The sequence below is a fragment of the Syngnathoides biaculeatus genome, chromosome 2, assembly GCF_019802595.1.
Source record: "Syngnathoides biaculeatus isolate LvHL_M chromosome 2, ASM1980259v1, whole genome shotgun sequence".
NCBI lineage: Eukaryota > Metazoa > Chordata > Actinopteri > Syngnathiformes > Syngnathidae > Syngnathoides > Syngnathoides biaculeatus.
This window is the reverse complement of record NC_084641.1, coordinates 28,631,826-28,652,147: the sequence shown is the minus strand read 5'-3', so window position 1 is coordinate 28,652,147 and position 20,322 is coordinate 28,631,826. Positions and strand designations below refer to the sequence as shown.

General features: G+C 47.8%; 2 protein-coding genes across 6 annotated transcripts in view; both read left to right on the top strand.

Moving 5' to 3' along the window:
• Positions 1 to 16,245, top strand: part of ccm2l (CCM2 like scaffold protein) — a 16,449-nt gene extending 204 nt beyond the window's left edge. Inside the window, exons 2-11 of one of the 4 annotated variants that reach the window (XM_061845367.1) lie at positions 1,358 to 1,525; positions 3,246 to 3,329; positions 3,850 to 4,033; positions 5,461 to 6,032; positions 8,535 to 8,664; positions 10,439 to 10,502; positions 10,592 to 10,748; positions 11,163 to 11,301; positions 11,560 to 11,707; positions 12,938 to 16,245. In XM_061845367.1, coding sequence (XP_061701351.1) covers positions 1,358 to 1,525; positions 3,246 to 3,329; positions 3,850 to 4,033; positions 5,461 to 6,032; positions 8,535 to 8,664; positions 10,439 to 10,502; positions 10,592 to 10,748; positions 11,163 to 11,301; positions 11,560 to 11,707; positions 12,938 to 13,070 — 1,779 coding nt within the window. In that variant the 3' untranslated portion in view covers positions 13,071 to 16,245. Of the gene's footprint in view, positions 1 to 1,357; positions 1,526 to 1,627; positions 3,330 to 3,803; positions 4,034 to 5,460; positions 6,033 to 8,534; positions 8,665 to 10,438; positions 10,503 to 10,591; positions 10,749 to 11,162; positions 11,302 to 11,559; positions 11,708 to 12,934 lie in introns of those variants that run through there. The other 3 variants (XM_061845357.1, XM_061845376.1, XM_061845386.1) reach the window with 3 other exon arrangements.
• Positions 16,246 to 16,429: 184 nt separating this feature from the next.
• Positions 16,430 to 20,322, top strand: part of LOC133514058 (CDK5 and ABL1 enzyme substrate 2-like) — a 44,098-nt gene continuing 40,205 nt past the window's right edge. For both annotated transcript variants that reach the window (XM_061845337.1, XM_061845328.1), the window contains exon 1: positions 16,430 to 17,088. In XM_061845337.1, coding sequence (XP_061701321.1) covers positions 16,508 to 17,088 — 581 coding nt within the window. In that variant the 5' untranslated portion in view covers positions 16,430 to 16,507. The remainder of the gene's footprint in view (positions 17,089 to 20,322) is intronic.

Genomic DNA, 20,322 nt, shown 5'->3' with positions numbered 1-20,322 from the left:
CGTCTTTGTAACAGGACATTCTACATTTCACAGATCGTTGTCCCCCTGAAATAATCTCATAAAGGAAAAAATAGATTTAAGTAATCTCTCAAAATGTTAAAATTTAGAATCTTTGTTGTTGAAGACATTTTTTTGCATATCACAGTTGAAATGTGGGCAAAGTAATCTTCTTACATGTTTTGATTTTATTCCATGTCATCTACCCGGAACAAAACTTTCTGCACAAAAACCACAGCGGGGAATAAAATATTTTGAAATATGTCGCTGTGAATCATCACTCCAAAATATATCGGCAGTCCAAAAATCCTCATTTTGTGTAAAATAGCTTGAATTATTTGTCAAATAAAGTATGACTTGTTTTGTTCCACTCAAACTTTTGACATTTTTTTTTTTTTTTTTTTTTTTTACTAGATCTTATTGTACCTTTTACTTTTATTCCTATCCTCAAAACAGGAATATTTCCTTTTACTTTTACTGTATATTATGCTTTATGGACAGTGTGTCAATTTATTCTTCGTGTGTGTGCGCGTTTATCTCAATTTATGTCTCTTGTGTCGATAAGGCGCCCCAAAAAATGTCTACCCCGATTGACACCAAAACTTTTCCGTTTGTTTATTTATATATTATTATAATCATTTATTATTTATTTATTCATTCATTCACCAAGCCGGCCATTTATTTATTTATTTGTTCACCTATCCACCCATCTATTTATTTATTTATTTATTTACTTACAGACCTATTTATATATGTATTTATTTCTACACATATTTATCTATTTATTTATTTATCTATTATTTGTTTACTTACTATTATTCATATTATTTATTTGTTTTTTTCTTTATTTATATATTATTATCATCATCATCATTATTTATTTATTTACTTAATTACTTACATACCTATTTATATATGTATTTATTTATACACATATTTATCTATTTATTTATTTATCTATTTGTTTACTTACTATTATTCAAATTATTTATTTGTTTGTTTTTTGTTTCTTTATATATTATTATTATTATTATCATCACCATCACCCCTTTATTTATTTATTAATTTATTTATTTATTCGCCTATCCGCCCACGTATTTATTGATATATTTATTTATTTTTTCGTTTGCTTATTTACTTGTATTTATTTATCTATTTACTTATTTGGTTACTACTATTTATATTATTTCTTTCTTTCTTTGTCTATTTATTTATTTAATTATTATATTATTAGTATTATTTGTAAATTTGTTTATTTATGTTCATTTTCTTTTCCACTTATTTTCCACCACTTTTCTATTCTTTTCTCTTGAGCTGTTTTTGCCTCATACTTTTTTTTTTTTTTCCCGTGCCCGCCAAGGGTTTCGTGTCGCCGATTAAGCGTCTGGTGTGGTCCAAAGCCAGCCGGAGGCCGGCGGAACGCGGCGGCCTCTACCGGCGCCCCCTGCACACCGTCCCCCTCTACGCTCCCGACTTCCTCATCCACCCCGAAAGACTCATTTTCGACTACGTGGAGAAGGAGGTCAAGGTGGGACCGGTCGACAAAAATTTCCATCCGTCCATATTCATAGCCGCTTATCCTCACGAGGGTCGCGGGGAGTGCTGGAGCCGAGCCCCCCCCCCCCCCCCCCCCCCCACGCAAGGCACGGGGAGCACGTGCAAACTCCACACAGGCGGGGCCGGCATTGAACCCGGGACCTCAGAACCGTGAGGCCGACGCTCCACCGTGCCGCCCAGGCACATATTTGATCGAATAAAAGATCAAAGCTTACGGCGCACTGCCAATAAGTCATAAAAAGTGAATACTGTACAGCACTGGTGTCAAACCCAAGGCCCGGGGGCCAGAGCCAGCCCGCTGCATGATCTTATGGGGCCCACAAAGGACAAACTGTTGTTTGATTCTTGTGAAAATCTGGACCAAAATGTCAAAAACGTTTTTTGTGTCACCAAACATGAATCGTTGAAAAACTCACAACACTCGATTTGAGCTTCCAAAACCGGCTCGGAAATTTGTACGTATTATGTATTATGACGATTATGATTTCACAGTCGTAGCGGCCCTCTGGGGGGAAACCGTAACTGCAATGTGACCCCCGACAAGAATGAGTTTGACGCCCCTGCGGTACAGGACAAGGGGTGTCGAATTCGTTTTTGATGCGGGCCACGTCGCGGTTACGGTTTCTGTCGTGTTTGCAAAACACATATGTAGGAAATGCATAATTGCCTCATATTAATACATATACACACGAAAAAAAAAAATCAATGAAGAAATGTATTTAAAAAAACAAAAACAAAACGTAATTTCCGGCCGATAAGCCGCAACTTTTTTCACACGGTTTCAACCCTGCGGCTGATGCGGGGATGCGGCTAATTTGTGCATTTTTTCTAACGGCCGCAAGGGGGCACTCCAGCGGGAAAGGTAAGAGTGACACCGTGGAATGTGCCCTGCTAGCGTGCTACTGCTGTGTCTCGGTGACTTTTACCAGTATATATTTTTTTAACCGGCCCTGTGAGCACAGCGGGGCTAGCGTTAGCACGGAGGCGCTAGCGTTAGCATGAGCACGGCTGCGCTAGCATTAAACTTTCTGTGTGCCGTCTTTCTTTGTAAATATCTCGTGTTTCAATGTCGGTTTCAATGTGGGCACTTGCGGCTTTTACGCAGGTGCATGTACCAAACGGTATTTCCTTTACAAATGGTTGAGGTTTAGAATCCGGCGCCCACTTTAGGCCGGGAATGACGGCCATTGTGATCAACCTTTTTTCAAAGTGAAGACGATTTGCGATGTTGTTTTCACGAGAAATTTTGCATTTGATTTGCTTTTGCGGGTCTCATGAATTGATTTGGCAGTCCGAATTTCGCAACCCGGGCTAAAAAGCTTAAGGTGTATTCTTCAAACTTGCACAAAAAGTGTTTCTGTGTACCGTCTTTCTTTGTAAATATGTCACATTTCAATGTGGGCACGTGCGGCTTATACACGGGTGCGGCTGACGTATGTACTGGGTGAGGCTTATAATCAGATGCGGCTTATAGTCCAGAAATTATGGTGTACATTTTCTTTTGTACTTTACCAAGTTTTATTTTTATTTTGTTCATTGACGATTTCTTATTGTGACATACCCTGTAACTTTATTTTACAGCACAAATAAAGTGATTAGCATTACGACCTTTAACCCGGCCCGGCACATTGTCGCCAATGACCGCAGAACGCGTGGCACGGCCCGATCGATCACATGACCTTCACTCTCAGTTCCTAGGTCACCTGACCTGGGTGTCAGTTTCCCTGAACCCGTCCAGTCGAGATGAACTCCTGCAACTGCTGGACACGGCGCGGGTGAGTCCTCGAACTCGTCGGTTAGCGCCTCGACGACAGCAGACGCGGCAAACAAGCTGTAGTTAAGTACAAGAAGGGATTCTCGTGTGGGTTTTTTTTGTTTGTTTTTTGCTTTTATTCAACTCTAGCGATGTACAAGTAAAAAAAAAAAAAAATAACTTTACATGTTGCAGGCTAGTTGTTGTTGTTGTTTTAAACCAAGCGCTAGCTAGCGTCGGAGCAACAGATTGCTAACCTTTTGCTAACATTGTAAATTCACTAAGAATAAAAATACACCCGGTCAGGTTGTAAATGTGCATGAGCCGATGCTGTTTACGAAATCTATAAAGTATCCGATAAATATACGGTACATACGTTTAAAACGTATGAGAGGCAGCCATATTTAGGTCTCTCTACTCTCGCTACACGGTGCGTTTGCAGTAACGCGACGTGTACTCGGCACTTCTGAACTATCACGCGGCTTTTGTGGTCTAGAATGTGTACCGGGTTGCGTGAATTGATCGATTGCGTGGGTGAGCAGCAGTTGAGGGTTTTGCCCTTGAAGACCAGCGTGGACCAGGACTGCATCCTGAGCCTGTCGGCGCGCTGCCTGCTGCTGACGTGGCGGGACAACGAGAAGCTGCTGATGAGGATTCCCACGCACGAGATCGCCGCCGCGTCCTACCTGAGAGACGACGCGCTGCACCTGCTGGTCCTCAAGACGGGTGAGCCGATCGAGCCGTGGTTCCTTCCGCCACTGGGGAACGACATAGGAACCGGGTTTTTTTTTTTTAATAAAACGACCAATCATACAATTAGGATTGACGCCCACAGACTCGTACCGGAGATCGGCTAAACTCAGCCACCAAAAATTAAACTTTACTCTCATTGGCTGACGTCCGCATCCCGCACCGGGACTTTTTAAAACCGCGCACTTTTGGTACTACACTGTAGAGCGCGGGTGTCAAACTCAAGGCCCGGGGGCCGGATCCGGCCCGTTGTGTGAACATATGTGGCCCGCGGAGGCGAATCACGTGTATTTTGTTCAAGTCTGTACCAAAGTTTCAAATTGTCTTCTCATAAATAATCGCGCTGAGATGTCACGAGCATTGCGCCTTGATTTCTAACTTCAAAATTAGTTCATAAATGGCACGTGTAAATATGATGACTCGGTTAAAGAGTTTTATCGTTTCACAGCCATAACGGCTCCTTTGAGGGAAGCCGCAAGTACGATGTGGCCCGCGACAAAAATGCGTTTGACACCCCTTGGTGTCGAGCGGGAGGTTTTTGACACCCAGTGGATTAAAAAGTAACACTTGCACCACATATGCATATTTTGTAATGGTATTATGCATAAAGCTATGACATACATAGTATATATACAAATAATAAAATGTGACATTTTGATTTTCTTTGATCGCAGGAAGTTCTGCACCGTAAACCCTGCAATACACAAGGGAATACTAATAATAAATTAATTATTATTATTAATAATAAATAGTTATTGATCGTGATTTAAATACCGCACCTCTCGTCACATTCTTCCTTGTTCGGTTGATTATTTGTCCGGCGAAGCTCTCGTATTTTGCGCCCTTGCGATCCATTTTTCACGGCGAACTGGGTCCACATATACATATTTTGTAACGGTATTATGCAAAGTACGGTACACGGTGGAGCAGCTGGTAAAGCGTTGGCCTCACAGTTCTGAGGACCTGGGGTTCGACCCCGGACCCACCTGTGTGGGGTTTGCGTGTTCTCCCCGTGCCCGCGTGGGTTTCCTCCGGGTACTCCGGTTTCAGTCAGTAGCTATTTCATCACGTCCATGTTCGGTTTACGATGCGCCAACTTGCGTTCTACGGTGGTCTGACACGGCATTCGTGGTCTGGGAGTGTTAGGCTGGGACGGAACCCCCATGGCATCTCTGGTAAACCGTGGGTCGAACCGTCGTGGGGATCAGCAGCTGCCCCCGTGCCACCATTGTCACCGAATACGGCGGAAAGAAATCCCACATACTTCATCACGTAGTACATTTAGAAATTTCTAACAAACGGGACTCCGCCGGTTGCTGTAAGTGTGAACATCCCAAAAATGGACTTTGGACCTCTCCAACGGGGTCAAGACAAGTAACGTGTGATGCGTACTTGCGGTTCAGGTCTAAACGTGGACACGGTGGTCGCCGGGGACAACAGCCTGGACCGGAAGAACCCGACGGGCGCGGACGGCCGACGTCAAACCGTGAGCTGCAACGCCGACCCCCGGCCTTCGGGGGGGACGATGGAGCGACGGCACACCATTTGCGGATTGGACTGGAGGCCGTCGCTGTCCAGGACCAACCATGACAAGAACCAGAACGTGGAGAGAGGTGGTGGAGACAGAGGAGGAGGAAGCTTAGAAAGGAAGCGAGCAGGGGGGAGCTGGGAGAGGAGACAACCCACCCGGAAGACCGGCGGAAGTTGGGAGAGCCGTCGGCCGAGGCCCGCGAGCGGCTCGGGGCCCGGAGGGGGAGGAAGCTGGGAGAGGCGGCACGGTGGAGGAGGAGGAGGAAGCTGGGAGAGGCGAGGGGGAGGCGGCGCGGGAAGCTGGGAGCGCCGGCAGGCCTGCACCGGAAGCTGGGAGCGGGGCAAGAGCTACGGGAGCTGGGAGCGAAGGAACCACAACCCGCTGGAGCCCACCCCGTGCCCCGATGCCTACTGCAACCTCGTCATCCTGGCGGCGGAGAACCGGGTGGGTGGCCCGACTCGTTAAGTCTCTCGCCCGACCCTTTCGCCCTGTGTCCAACACAAACTCGTCACTTTGTGTGGAAGTAAGTCCCTTTTATTCAGACGACACGACACCATTCGCACGCTACTCGCAAAGTACTTGACAAAATTAAAATGCGGTACCATTTGGGAAAAATTGGACTGATTCCCGTTCGTATGCGAGGGAGATCATTTCAAAACTTGCACAAGTGTGCACACCCCCTCATAACCGGGACGCGGCTGTGTTCGGAATTCACCCACAACGCATGTTCAACGGCGTCAACTCACACCTGCCTCGATTTCAAAATAATGTTTACACATTACAAGCGGGATATCCCAGAAGCCGGATGCCGAATGCTACTTGGAAATATTCATAATTCCTTCCACCTTGATTAAGACCCAATTTCCAGACCCCTTTTGATGTTTCATTTTTTTGGTACAGCATTCTTTTGGAGATGAGCAGTCTTCTGTTCGTGCCAAACGTACCTTATTATGGAATTATGCCCCCCCCCCAAAAAAAAAAAAAAAAAAACAACTCATCGGACCGTAATAAAATCTCCAAAAGACATAAAATCATAAAAACAAAACAAACAAAATCATAGTTAGCGCAGTTAAAAAAAACAAAAACAATAAAATGTTAATTTCCCGGAAACAACAATTCCGCTTTTGGGGAGTACAGCCACTGGGCAAACATAAAATCGTTATTATGATTATCATTAGTATTACATCAAGATTAAACATAGAATAGAAAGACTTTGGCCGACACGGTGGAGCAGCTGGAAAGGCCTCACGATTCTGAGGTCCCGGGTTCAATCCCGGGACCGCCTGTGTGGGGGTTTGCATGTCTTCCCCGTGCCTGCGTGGCTTTTCTCCGGGTGGGCACTCCGCTTCCCTCCACATCTCACATTGGACACTCTAAATTGCCCCAAGGTGTGATTGTGAGTGCGGATGTTTGTCTCGATGTGCCTTGCGATTGGCTGGCGACCAGTCCAGGGTGTACCCTGCCCTCCTGCCCGTTGACCGCTGGGATAGGCTCCAGCACTCCCCGCGACCCTTGTGAGGATAAGCGTCTAAGAAACTGAATGGACGGATAGAAAGACTTTATTGCCGTTGTATGGAGCATCAACAACAACACTGTTGATCATGAAAATGTAACACAAAACCATCCATTCATTTATTTTCTGTGCCACATATCCTCACGTGGGTCACGGGAGTGCCGGAGCGCCATCCCAGCTACCTTCGGGCAGGAGGCGGAGTCCACCCCGAACTGGTTGCCAGCCAATCGCAGGGCCCACATCAACAAACAACCATTCACACGCAAGGTCAAATTTATGGGCAGTTGAAAGCCTTCATTTAACCTAGCGCGCGTTGTTTTCGGGATGTGGGAGGAAACCGGAGTGCCCGTGGGCACGGGATTTGAACTCGGGTCCTCAGAACGGTGAGGCAGACGCTCGAACCAGTCAAGCGCCTTTTTCCGACAACACAGAACCGTTCATGAAAAGATAAAAAGTTATCTCAAGCATATGCGACAGGCACTTCCAATATTGGCACGCTTTGAAAAGTAAAAAGTCCGGATTAATTTTTCATACGGGAAAGTAGCAGCCCGGAAGGACTGAATATACCCAACCCGCATTATTCTCAAATGTTTTCAAAAAAAATTAGCCTATTTTGTCCGTCAGACGGCGTCACACGAGCTTGAAACCAACGGATGCCGGAAGCTCGTACTATCGCGAAACAACGGAGCGGGGGGGCGGACCTAAAGGCAGGACTTCGAGGCAGAGGCATAATGTTCAATGTGGCACATACCTACAATATATTTTTTTTGAAACAACATGTCTTCAAGAGCCACCAGAGACAATGTTCAATGTTTAGGCTTTTTTGTCTGTTTATACTGTATATTGCATATTTCTAGAAATAAACGATATACTGTACATCTATTTAACTTTTGTGTACTAAACATAATTGATGAAGAAGTTATGCAAAAAGACATCATCCCACCAATTCATAACGATGCAAGTTATTGCAACGTTCACAGAAGGTCCACCACGTCACGAACGTTGGGAGTGGGGGCGGATCCAGAGGCAGGACTTCGAGGCAAAGGCATAATGTTCAATGTGGTGTATTCCGGAAACTGGGTCATACACGGTGTAGCAGTCCGACAAGGCGGAGGCACAATAACGCTAGGCGAGGCGGGATCCTAAAGACATACAGCGAGGTCCGATGACTACGGGGTATCAAACGCAACAGGACAGGACCAAACAAAAGGGTACAGAATCCCTGTGACTAGGGTTAACTCTAACTTACACGTAGAAGCGGAGAGTCCCACGGGCAGTGAATGCAACTCACTCACGCAAGGCAACGAACTGGCAAAGTCCAGTGACAGAAAGCAGAGCAGTGGCCTGGCCACGCCCCCCTCTTGGCAGTAACCATGCCTTGCTCATGACACGTGCCTAACCTTGTTTGTTTTTCTCATCTTGTGTACTTTTAGGATGCCGCAGAGGAGTACTGTTCTCTTATCTGCCAGATGTTCCAGATCATCTACGGCCATCAGACCATCGAGTGCGTGGACAGAGCCGGGTTCCACCACACCATGCCGGACCGCTACTGGCTGCAGAGGAGTGAGTTGAACAATTCAATACCGGATTACGCAGACGGTTGGGATTGATGTGGGCGTTCTGATTCCTCACACGATTCTGAGGTTCAAGTCCACATCCACTTAAATTACCATCTGATCAAACATTTAGATGTTTTTCCTATTAATTAGACTCGCAAAGGAGTGCAAAATTCGCAATTTATTTAAGATCCGCTGAAAATATTAAATGAAAAGAGCTCGTCCTCCTCCCTGAAAATTTCTCCCAAAGTCCAAAATAAAAAGAGCGTCATTCCTTTAAGACCCAATCAAGTTACTTTTGATTAATCGTTTCGCTTGGAACGCATTATTTCATTTTCCATTCATTCTAATGGGAAAACGCGCTTTGGTTTTCAAACGTTTCACTTTTCAGCTGGCCTTCTGGAATGGATTGTGGTCGTGAACCGAGGCACCACATTGAATATGTTTGAGGATTGTAAAAGTAGTTTGTTTGTCCTTGTTCTCAGTACTCAATGTGAATGTCGTAGCAGGGCAGTACCGACAACTGGAGACAAATACATACTTGGCCATTTAATCTGATTCTGATATTACATATTTAGTTCTGAATTCCTAAGATATGGCAATAAATTTAGCTGGTAAAGCTTTGGCCTCACAGTTCTGAGGTCCCGGGTTCAATCCCGGCCTCGCCTGTGTGGAGTTTGCATGTCCTCCTCGTGCCGGTGTGGGTTTTCTCTGGGTGGGCACTCCGGTTTCATCCCACATACACAAAACACGCAACATTAATTGGATGACCTAAATTGCCCCAAGGTGTGATTGTGGGTGCGGCTGTTTGTCACTACGTGCCCTGCGATTGGCTGGCGACCAGTTCAGGGTGTGCCCCGCTTCCTGCCTGTTGACAGCTGGGATAGGCTCCAGCACTCCCCTCGACCCTCGTGAGGATAAGCAGCCAAAAAAATGGATGAATGGATGGCAATAAACTCAATTTCACCAGATCCTCTTTAGATGTTTAGGGGCTGTGGCGCCGGGTTCCCTGGGTCAGCTTGGGCGAAGGTTTTATTTCAAGCTTGCGAACGGCGGCGGCTCTGAAGAACGCAGCCGACAATGCCCCACCCATCCGCGTGCGACGACAACGCAGTAAACCGCCCCGGCTTGAGGGCGTTGTTCATCGCGTACTGCGGCGGCTATGAACAACCCCCTAAAGCAGCACGGCTCGGCTCCAACTCACTCAGCCGCGTTACGACGACAACGCAGTAAAGCGCCCCGGCTCGACAGCGTTGTTCATCACGTACTGCGGCGGATATGAACAACCCCCTAAAGCAGCACGGCTCGGCTCTGCCTCACTCATCCGCGCGTGACGATAACGCAGTCATCCGTCGCGGCTCGACAGCGTTGTTCATCACGTACTGCGGCGGATATGAACAACCCCCTAAAGCAGCACGGGTCGGCTCCAACTCACTCAGCCGCGTTACGACGATAACGCAGTAATCCGCCGCGGCTCGACAGCGTTGTTCATCGCGTACTGCGGCGGCTATGAACAACCCCCTAAAGCAGCACGGCTCGGCTCCGCCTCACTCAGCCGCGTGCGACGACAACGCAGTAAAGCGCCCCGGCTCGACGGCGTTGTTCATCGCGTACTGCGGCGGCTCTGAACAAACCCCTAAAGCGGCACGGCTCGGCTCCGCGATAAGCCACCTCGGCGGCGAAAATGAGCCGCGATGGCTGTTTAAACTCCCGTTTAATTCCTCGAAAATGTTCCCAGAGTTGTAAACAAGGTCAATCGTAGCGTTTTTGTATCTGCGCAGGTGACAGCTGCCTCACCGACACATCGTACGGTTATGATCCAGAGTACAGCTGCTGCAGTTCGTAGTGAGTTTCAGTATTTCCCCACCGTAATCCTTTACCAGACTTATTTTTTCTCCGCACCTTTTCCATCTTTCATTTCTTTGCCTCTTCAGCGACGGATCCCAGGAGGCCTACGAGCTCTGCTACAGCGAGACTTACAGCGAGAGCTCCTCGGTCTCCCTGCACGACTCCCACCGCAGTCTGGGCTCGGCCAGCGACCCGGGAGAGAGCAACCCCGCCCTCGCGCTCATGCAGGAGTACATGATCACGGTCGGCGCTTTTGCCAGCTACCTCCACGATTCATTTTTATACAATTTGATAAACAACGGTAGACGCCCCGATGAATTTCACTTTTTTCAAGTAATCGTACCGAGATGTGTATTTGAATTATTTGCACTGTTATCATTCAAAAGGTAATATTTTTCTTTTTAAAACGTGACTCAAAGTATTTTTCACACTTTTAATGTCTTCATCGTTATGTATGGAGGACCACGATTGCCAAAATATTGTCACTGGTTAGACCAACGACAATGATGAAAAGCAGGGGCGTGAGAATGGAGCCCTGGGGAACGCCTCAAGTTATTGGTGATGGATTCGATATGAGCGGAATAAAATGAGAGTTGATTTGAGCAAATCCAGTGGATGTGTGTGCATGTGTGTGTTTGTTTATGTGTGTGTGTGTAGCTGAGGAACAAGCTGAACGCCGCGGAGTTGCAACACTTTGCCGTCTTCCTGAGGGAATACCGCCTGGGATCGAACATCGGCCACTTCTGCTCCGAGCTCCTGCACCTGTACGGAGACGAGCGCAAGTTTCTGTTGCTGGGTGAGGAACGGACAACGGGGCACACCGCTCCTTCGCTTACGACTGCGCTAACTTATGAGCTTTCGAGTTAGCTTCCATCGCGCTAGCAAGTTTCAGATAAGTCACAACTTGGGTGAAGTGAGATGAAAAATGGTTTCCAGTATTTGTATAGCTGCAATTTATTGCCAAATTTCTACAATATTGAGGCTTATACGGGATTGACGAAAGAGTCCAATCAAACAACTGCGACCATTCAAGAGCAATCCTTCCAATTTCCAGGCATGCGGCCGTTTATCCCGGACCAGGACGTGGGGGTGTTTGAGAGCTTCCTCGAAAGCATCGGAATCCGTGAAGGCGGAATTCTGACCGACAGTTTTGGACGGATCAAACGCAGCATGAGCAACACGTCGGCCACCGCCATGAGAGGGTACGCGGGGGCGCGGTGGGGGGGGGGGGGGGTGTTGGGTCACAGTTTGCACGGTCAAAATGGTTTCATCTTCATTGTGAAACCATAAAACTCTTTCATGCCGTCATCATATTTACACTTCTGCAAATTTATGAACTACAAGATAATTACTACCGTTCATGTTGGTAACACAAAAATATTTACAATATCTCAATGTTATGATTCATGATATACGACAATTTGAAATTTTTGTACAGATTTTCACAAGAATCACGGAAGTTGATCTACGTGATTTGCCTTTGGGGGCCTCATAAAATCATCTGGCGGGCCGGATCTGGGCCCCGGGCCTTCACTTTCACACCTTGTGTTACAGGATCCATCTCTCCATTTTCTTCACCGCTTATCCTCACAAGCGCAGGTGTCAAACTCAAGGCCCGCGGGCCAGAACCGGCCCGCCGCGTGATTTTATGGGGCCCGCGTAGGCAAATCACGTAGATCAACTTCTATGATTTTTTGTGATAATCACATTGTCATATCACAAATGATAAAGTTAAGATATTGCAAGCATTCGGCCACTGCCATGAGAGGGTACGCGGGGGGGGGGGGGTTGATTTCACGGTTCGCAGGGTCCAAATGAAGCCAGGTTTAATGTTCATTGTGAAACCATAAAACTCTTGATTGGCCTCATCATATTTAGACTTCTGCAAATGTATGAACTACAAGATAATTACTACCGTTCATGTTGGTAACACGAAAATATTTGTAATATCTCAATGTTACGATTCATAACATACGACAATTTAAAATTTTTGTACAGATTTTCACAAGAATCACGGAAGTTGATTTACGTGATTTTTCCTACGCGGGCCGGTTCTGGCCCCCGGGCCTTGACTTTGACACCTGTGTTTCGGGATCCATCCGTCCATTTTCTTCACCGCTTATCCTCACAAGCGCAGGTGTCGAACTCAAGGCCCGGGGGCCAGAACCGGCCCGCCGCGTGATTTTACCGGGCCCGCGTAGGCAAATCACGTAGATCAACTTCCGTGATTTTTTGTGATAATCTGCAAAAAAAAAAAAAAATTCACATTGTCATATCACAAATGAGTTAAGATATTGCAAGCATTTTTGTGCCGCCAAACATGAACGATAGTCGAAAAAAAACCCCATCGCGCTTGATTTCTGATTCTGCTTTTTGCCGACCAGATTTCAGCCCGGACCGCGTTCGGATAAGCTGTTTGTTTTCCCCAGCAGGTACGACAGCTGCTCCCTGGCGTCGGGATCGCAGGAGTTCAACCGGCGCATCAGCGACATCACGCACGACATCCAAGCCCTCGGGTTCGGAGACGCCCACGACGACATCGAGGAGGAAGACTACTACCTGTGACTCGCGTAGCTCTCTGAATATAGTCCAAAGTCAAGGAATTAGCTTGATTTTAGCACGTGTCAAAGCCGCGAGCATTTTTCTCCCTCACAGTCCTGTGACCCGCGTTAGCCGGTTTCGACCTTCCCCCGCGCGGACTTTGCATGTTCTCCCTGTGCACGTGCGGCTTTTCTCCGGGTACTTCCTCCGACGTTCCAAAAACATGCATCTCGGTTTCATTGAAGACTCTAAATTCCGTCTAAATCTAAGCATGGACGTTATCTGTGTGCAGGTTTTGCACGGCACACATAATCAAAAAAACATTCGCAGTCACAATCAGGTCTGAAGGCAATTTGAAGTCTTCGAGTCGTGCATTTTTTGGGATGCGGCAGGAAATCGGAGTGCCTGGAAGGGATTTGAACCCTGGTCCTCAGAGCTCTGAAGCAGACGCTCCACAGATGTTCCACCGTTCCGCCCCTTTTCTTCCTGTTCCCGTTTAAATGATTCCCATATAGCCAAATGTTGGGAATTCCATCCATCCATTATCTACCGGTTTTACGGGTCGGGTCTCGGGGGAAGTAGCTTCAGCAGGGATACCCAGACTTCCCTTTGCCCAGCCACTTCTTCCAGCTCTTCCGGAGGGATCCCGAGGCGTTCCCGAGCCAGCCGAGAGACATGGTCTCTCCGGAGTGTCCTGGGTCGTCCCCGGGGTCTCTTTCCGGCGGGAGGTGCCCGGAACACCTCACCGGGGAGGCGTCCGGGAGGCATCCGGATCAGATGCCCCAGCTACCTCATCTGGCTCGAGACTGAGCCCCTCCCTGATGGCCGAGCTTCTCACCCGTTCTCTAAGGGAGAGCCCGGACCAGACACTCTGCGGAGGAAACTCAGTTCCGCCGCTCGAATCCGAGATCTCGTTCTTTCGGTCACGACCCACATCTGGTGCCCATAGGTGAGGGTACAAACGTAAATGGACTGGTAAATTGAGATCTTCGCCTTCTCTTGACCACAACGGACCGATACAAAGTCCGCATCACTGCAGACGCTGCACCGATCCGTCCGTCGATCTCCCGCTCCGTTCTTCCCTCACTCGTGAACAAGACCCCAAAGATACTTGAACTCCTCCACTTGGGGCAGGATCTCATTCCCGACCTGGAGACGGCACGCCACCCTTTTCCGGTCCTCGGCTTCAGAAACCAGATCTAGGGACATGGAAAAAAAAAATGATTTCCTGAGACCTTGTAGTACCGCTTAATCACCATCTGGAGACAGTAGTACCACAAATAGCGCTGGGTCTTGTCTTCACTAAGAACTCCTTTCTACGAAGAAATGGGCTGAAAAGGAAGATTGACGCAAGCGTCGTGATCATTTGTACTTATTTGTTGAAGTCTTCACACCCCACAGCGCGGCGAGGCCTCCCGACGTTCCCACGATGCACCGCTTCCCCGCTGCCGGCCTGTCCCCTGCCAGCCTCACTGAACATCAGCCGGAGTTGTGATGTAATCGTGAACGTGGAGTTCTTCATTTTCTCCTGTTATGCGCTCGTGACACGGGACCGATGACATGAAAAGTGATCCTCAACGGTGGATTAGAGTGCTGTTATTGATCGTTGTAATCACCCGCGTGTGCTGGTAATAATCACATCATCAGCTCACTGGCGGGTATAATCACACACATGCCGTGGAACGTGGGAGCTTAGACGGTGGTGGTTCTGAAAAGTGATTTGTTCGAAAATCAAATCGATGTTTCCCATTACAATGAATGGAAAAAGAAATAATCCGTTCCAAGCCTAAAAAAATTAGACTTTTTAAAGCATTTTTTTAGCTTTTCCTGATAATAAACTGCATAGTAGAAATACGTATATAGTTTAAATACTTTATATAATGAAATCATTGAAGAAATATATTTATTTGTACAGAGAAGATTGCGTGACGTAGCGACTGTAGTTTTCGTTGTATTGTGTGTGGTGTGCTCTGGTAATCTTTAATGCAGAACACCACAAACATAGAGAAGATTTTCTCCCGCCACCCAATGACCTCGAATCCAACACTTCTGGGTCTGCCCAACCGCCCTGGCGTTGCTACGAAAAACTAAAAGTATTCAGATATAGTTTGACCTGGTATCGTAAAAATAAAAACAAAATCCCTCGGAGATTTAAATCATCTTTGGATCGTAAACCAGCCGTCAGTTCCTCGGAACCGGAAGGTCACTTGGAGTTCATTCGCCGGGTTTTCAGATGTGCGGGGGTCAGAGGGCGCGTGGGCGATCACAAACTTTTTTATCCCGCAGGGATTACGGCGCGTGTCCTCCCGCCGGCCGGCTATATTTAGCGGCCTGGCATCTGCGCGGGGATCAGCGGCGAGAAAAAAAACAAAACCCGTTGAGGTTTTGGAACAGCGGAAGGGGTGTCAAAGTCACCCGTTACGTCTGTGAAACAAAAATATTGAATCGTGTCATCATATTTACATCATCAATTTATGAACTAGTATTTGAATCGGGCTAATGTTTTTTTTTTCTTCCAACTGTTCATGTTTGGTAACACAAAAATGCGCGTAATATCTCATTTATGAAACACGACAATTTGAAATTTGGAATCACGGAAATTGCCGCTGGAGATTTGGCTTCGCCGGCCACTTCAAATCGTGCGGCGGTCCCGGATCCGGCCCCGGGGCCTCGAGTTTGACACCCGCGATGTAGCACATTCTTGAATTCAGTGAATTTGGTCTCCCTCGACGTCACTCCGAGGACATTTATCGATTTTGGAGATGAACAAGGGGCATTTCATTAAAAAAAAAAAAAATTATTGGAAATGATAACCGATATGAAAACTACCAATATAGAGAACTTGTAGATGAAATATGGGCCACGAAGACCACATACTGTAGGCATTTATTTCTAGTCACGGAATTAAAATGTATCTATATTCCTAGATTAATGATTATTTCGGGATTATTTGAGAAATTGTGTATGCATATTATTGTTTTTTTTTAATTCAGGAATAAATGGCAAGAAGCGCCCCTTTTCTCACTACTTGAGGCCCTGCCCCCCCCCCTTTCTTGCAGTATGATTTATTATTTTCTTTTCTATATTTTTATATTCCTTGTCTAATTGTTACCGTTGTGTTTTTACTAAGCATGTGCCAAAAAAAACCATATTGACTCTTGAATCATTAGTTATTAATAAACGCAGTTGTGCAACGAGACTGGTGACCGTAAATAAGAAGTCGCCCCCCCGCCCCCACCCTGCACGCTCCATGTAGTTAATTTGACAGCAGTGACGTCACTAGCCACGGAGGGGTCCGGAGTAACGGAGTAATGACGTAACTGTTTTTTTTATTTTATTTTATCCAATGGGAAGCGCAGGAGGGCTCAAAGCCGCCTCGCGCGGCGCAAGAGGGATTTGACAGTTGAGAGTGTGATTCCGCCCCCCCCCCTGCAAGTCTTCCGTGGGACTCGGAGCCGACCATGGCGGCGGCGGCGGCGGCTTGCGGCCAGCACGGCGCCGCGATATCGGCCGCGAAAAAAGCCCAAACTCGCGAGCAAATCCGGCGGAACCGCGAGAATTCAAACCGGAGGAAAGCCGCTCTTTTGTTCCTGTCCAACATTTCGCTGGACGGGCGGCCGGTCCGCAGCAGCGCTTCGTCAGCCGAGCGGCGGCGCGACGACGCCGTCCCGGAGGACGCCGAGCCGAGCTCGCTCGCTGCCGGGACGCTGCCGGAGCCGGGTCGCCGCGGCGAGACCCGCTCGGGGAGTTTGTCGGCTTCCGCCAGCTGCCGGGACGTGAAAACGGCGCCCGCCGCGGGGCTCCTCGCCGTGCCGCCCATCGTCGTCCTGCCTGCCGGTTCCGACGCGGAGAGCGCGGAGCCGCTGCTCGGCCGCCGCCGGGACTCCGCGCCCTTGGTGGCCGACGGCAACCTGCTCTCGCCTCCGCCGTCGGCGTCGGCGTCCAACAGCAGCCTCCTGCCGTCGCCCGTGGGACCGCGGAAGTCGTCCACGCTGCTGTCGGTGCAGAGCTGCAACTCGGTGTCCTCCGAGTCGAGGCAAAGGTAAGAGCGGGACTGGATCCATCGTCCTTTTGCTGTTCTAGACCCCTGAGGGGCCCCAGGTTGAGGACCCCCCCCCCCCACCCAAAAAAAATGTGCCCTCCGATTGGCTGGCGACCAGTTCAGGGTGTACACTGCCTCCTGCCCGATGACAGCTTATATAGGCGCCAGCATCCTCGCGACCCCCATGAGGATAAGCAGCCGGTTCAGAAAATAGATGGATAAACGTATAGACATAAAAAGCAGAAATCTTCATTCCATGTGTCGCCCATCCATCCAGCTGCCAATTTTCTGTCACGCTTATCCTCACCAGGGTCGTGCTGCGGTCCAAAACATGAAATTAAAAAAAAAAAAAGTGTATTTAAAAACAAACAGATTTAGGTACACAAATAATAAAGCTTGAAATTAGAGATGCGATGAGTCATTATCTTTTTTTCATGAATTGGATAAAGAAATCTCAAATTTCAATCCCTTAATATATGGAATCATCCATTTCATTTGCCGCTTATCCTCACAAGGGTCACTGGGAGTGCTGGAGCCTATCCCAGCTGTTAACGGAGAGGAGGCGGGGTACACCCTGAACTGGTCGCCAGCCAATCGCAGGGCACATCGAGGCAAACAGCCGCACTCACAATCCCGCCGAGGGGCAATTGAGTGTCCAATTATCCACCCAGCCATGCAATTTCTTTGCCGCTTGTCCTCACAGGGGTCACTGGGAGTGCTGGAGCCTATCCCAGCTGTTAACGGGGAGGAGGGTGGGTACACCCTGAATTGGTCGCCAGCCAATCGCAGGGGACACCGAGGCAAACAGCCGCACTCACAATCACACCTATGGGCAATTTAGAGCGCCCAATTAATGTCGCATGTTTTTGGGATGTGGGAGGAAAAACCGGAGTGCCCACTCGGAGAAAACCCGCACAGGGAGGGCTGGGATTGAACCCAGTCCTCAAAACAGTGTGGCCAACGCTTTACCAACTGCTCCACCATGCCGCCTATATGTACATATAATAGTAAAAAATGTCGATCATTAGTTTTCAAACTAAAAGCAGATGTTTGCCAATGTCCGTTTTTGGAAAAAAATATATATATGACAAAATAATCTGCGTGCTTCCACGGAGGACGACAGAAAGCGCCGGGAGGCCGCAATTCCAAGGATTTGGACCATTTGAAGTCAAACTGGGTCTCTGAACAATGAACCATTTATCAAAACAGTTGTCGATGAATTTCATAACGTGTTGTCGCACATCTGCAACGAACACAAAACCGCAGTCGCACAAAAAAAAAAAAAAAAAAAAATGTAACCAAAGCTCGCCAGAAGCTGAAGTGCTCCGTTTACGTTGCGTGGGAGTCGCACTTCCTGTCCCTTGTCTAAAATGTTCTGAACCCGAAGAATCTTCCCATCGCTTTACCTACGCACACATCTAACTATCCATCCATATTCTTTGCCGCTTATCCTCACGAGGGTCGCGGGGAATGCTGGACCCTATCCCAGCTGTCAATGGGCAGGAGGCAGAGTACACCCTGAACTGGTTGCCAGCCAATCGCAGGGCACACAGAGACAAACACAATCACACCTAGGGGCAATTTAGAGTGTCCAATTAATGTTGCACGTTTTTGGGATGTGGGAGAAAACCGCAGTGCCCGGAGAAAATCCACGCAGGCACGGGGACAACGTGCAATCTCCACACAGGCGGTGCCGGGATTGAACCCGGGTCCTCAGAACTGTGAGGCCAACGCTTTAATTAGTTTTGCAAAAATTTCCAACCAGTCAGCAATTTTCAGAACTCGAGCACTGCCTCAACATCGACCATGAACATATGAAATGCAGATGCGATCAGTATCCAGTGAAGAAAATAAGTATTTGAACACTTGATAAAACCAATGTTAATATCTGGTACAGTCGCCTTTGTTTGCAATTGCAGAGGTCAAACGTTTCCTGAAGTTGTTCACCAGGTTTGCACACACTGCAGAAGGGACTTTGGCCCAGTCCTCCACACAGATCTTCTCTAGAGAATCAGACCAGACAGGTTTCTGGGCTGTCGCTGAGAAACACGGGAGTTTCGGGTCCCTCCAGAGATTTTGTATTGGGTTTAGGTCTGGAGACTGGCTAGGCCACGCCAGAACCTTGATATGCTTCTTACGAACCAACTTCTTGGTTTTCCTGGCTTTGTGCTTCGGGTCATTGCCAGGTTGAAAGACCCAGTCAGGACCCATCTTCCGGGAAAGAGGTTGTTCCCCAAAATCTCACAATACGTGGCCGCGGTCATCCTCTCCTTAATACAGCGCGGTCGTCCTGTCCCACGTGCAGGAAAAACACCCCCAGAGCATGATGCTACCACCCCCGTGATTCACAGTAGGGACGGTGTTCTCGGGATGGAACTCATCATTTGTCTTCCCCCAAACACGGTTAGTGGAATTGTGACCACAAAGTTCCATTTTGGTCTCATCTGACCACAAAACCTTCTCCCATGACTCCTCTGAATCATCCAAATGGTCATTGGCAAACTCAAGACGGGCCTTGACATGTCCTGGTTTCAGCAGGGGAACCAAACCATGACGTCTTGGTGTATTAGCAACGGTCACCTCGGAAGCGGTGGTCCCAGTTCTTTTCAGGTCATTGACCAAGTCTTGCTGTGTAGTCCTGGACTGATTCCTCACCTTTCTAAGGATCATTGAGACCCCCTCGAGGTGATATCTCCCATCTCTCTCGCGGTGGCCATGCACCTACGAGGAAAATTTCAGACCCCTCCATGATTTCGAAGTGGGAGAACTTGCAATATAGCAGGGGGTTCAAATACTTATTTTCTTCACTGTAGCTTACAGGAAGTCCGCATATTCTGTTGATGGTTCCTTCTGAAAACTTTTGATTGCATTTAGGCAGCAAAGTGCTCGCTCGTTTGCAAAACCCTTTTGTAGAACTGAATATAAGTGAAAAATAGGAAGGAGTTTTTCGCCAATGTTCTTCTGTTAAAGTCGGTTTGAATGTTTTGGTGAGCCGAAGCAAAGGAAAGTTTGGCCTCGCTAGTCCCATTTCAAAATATCCCTCGCAAACTTTTATTTTGGAAACGCCGCGCCGTGCCCGACAAGCCGCGAAAATGCGGAAGCGGAGGCCACCTGAAATGCGTCCGCTCGGCGACGTTGAAAGGTTTTTGGTGCGCCGCGCTGAATTCTGAGCTGGTGTCTCTGTAAAGAGGAAGTAGATAAAACCACAGACAGGCAGCGCGAAGTCAAACAAGT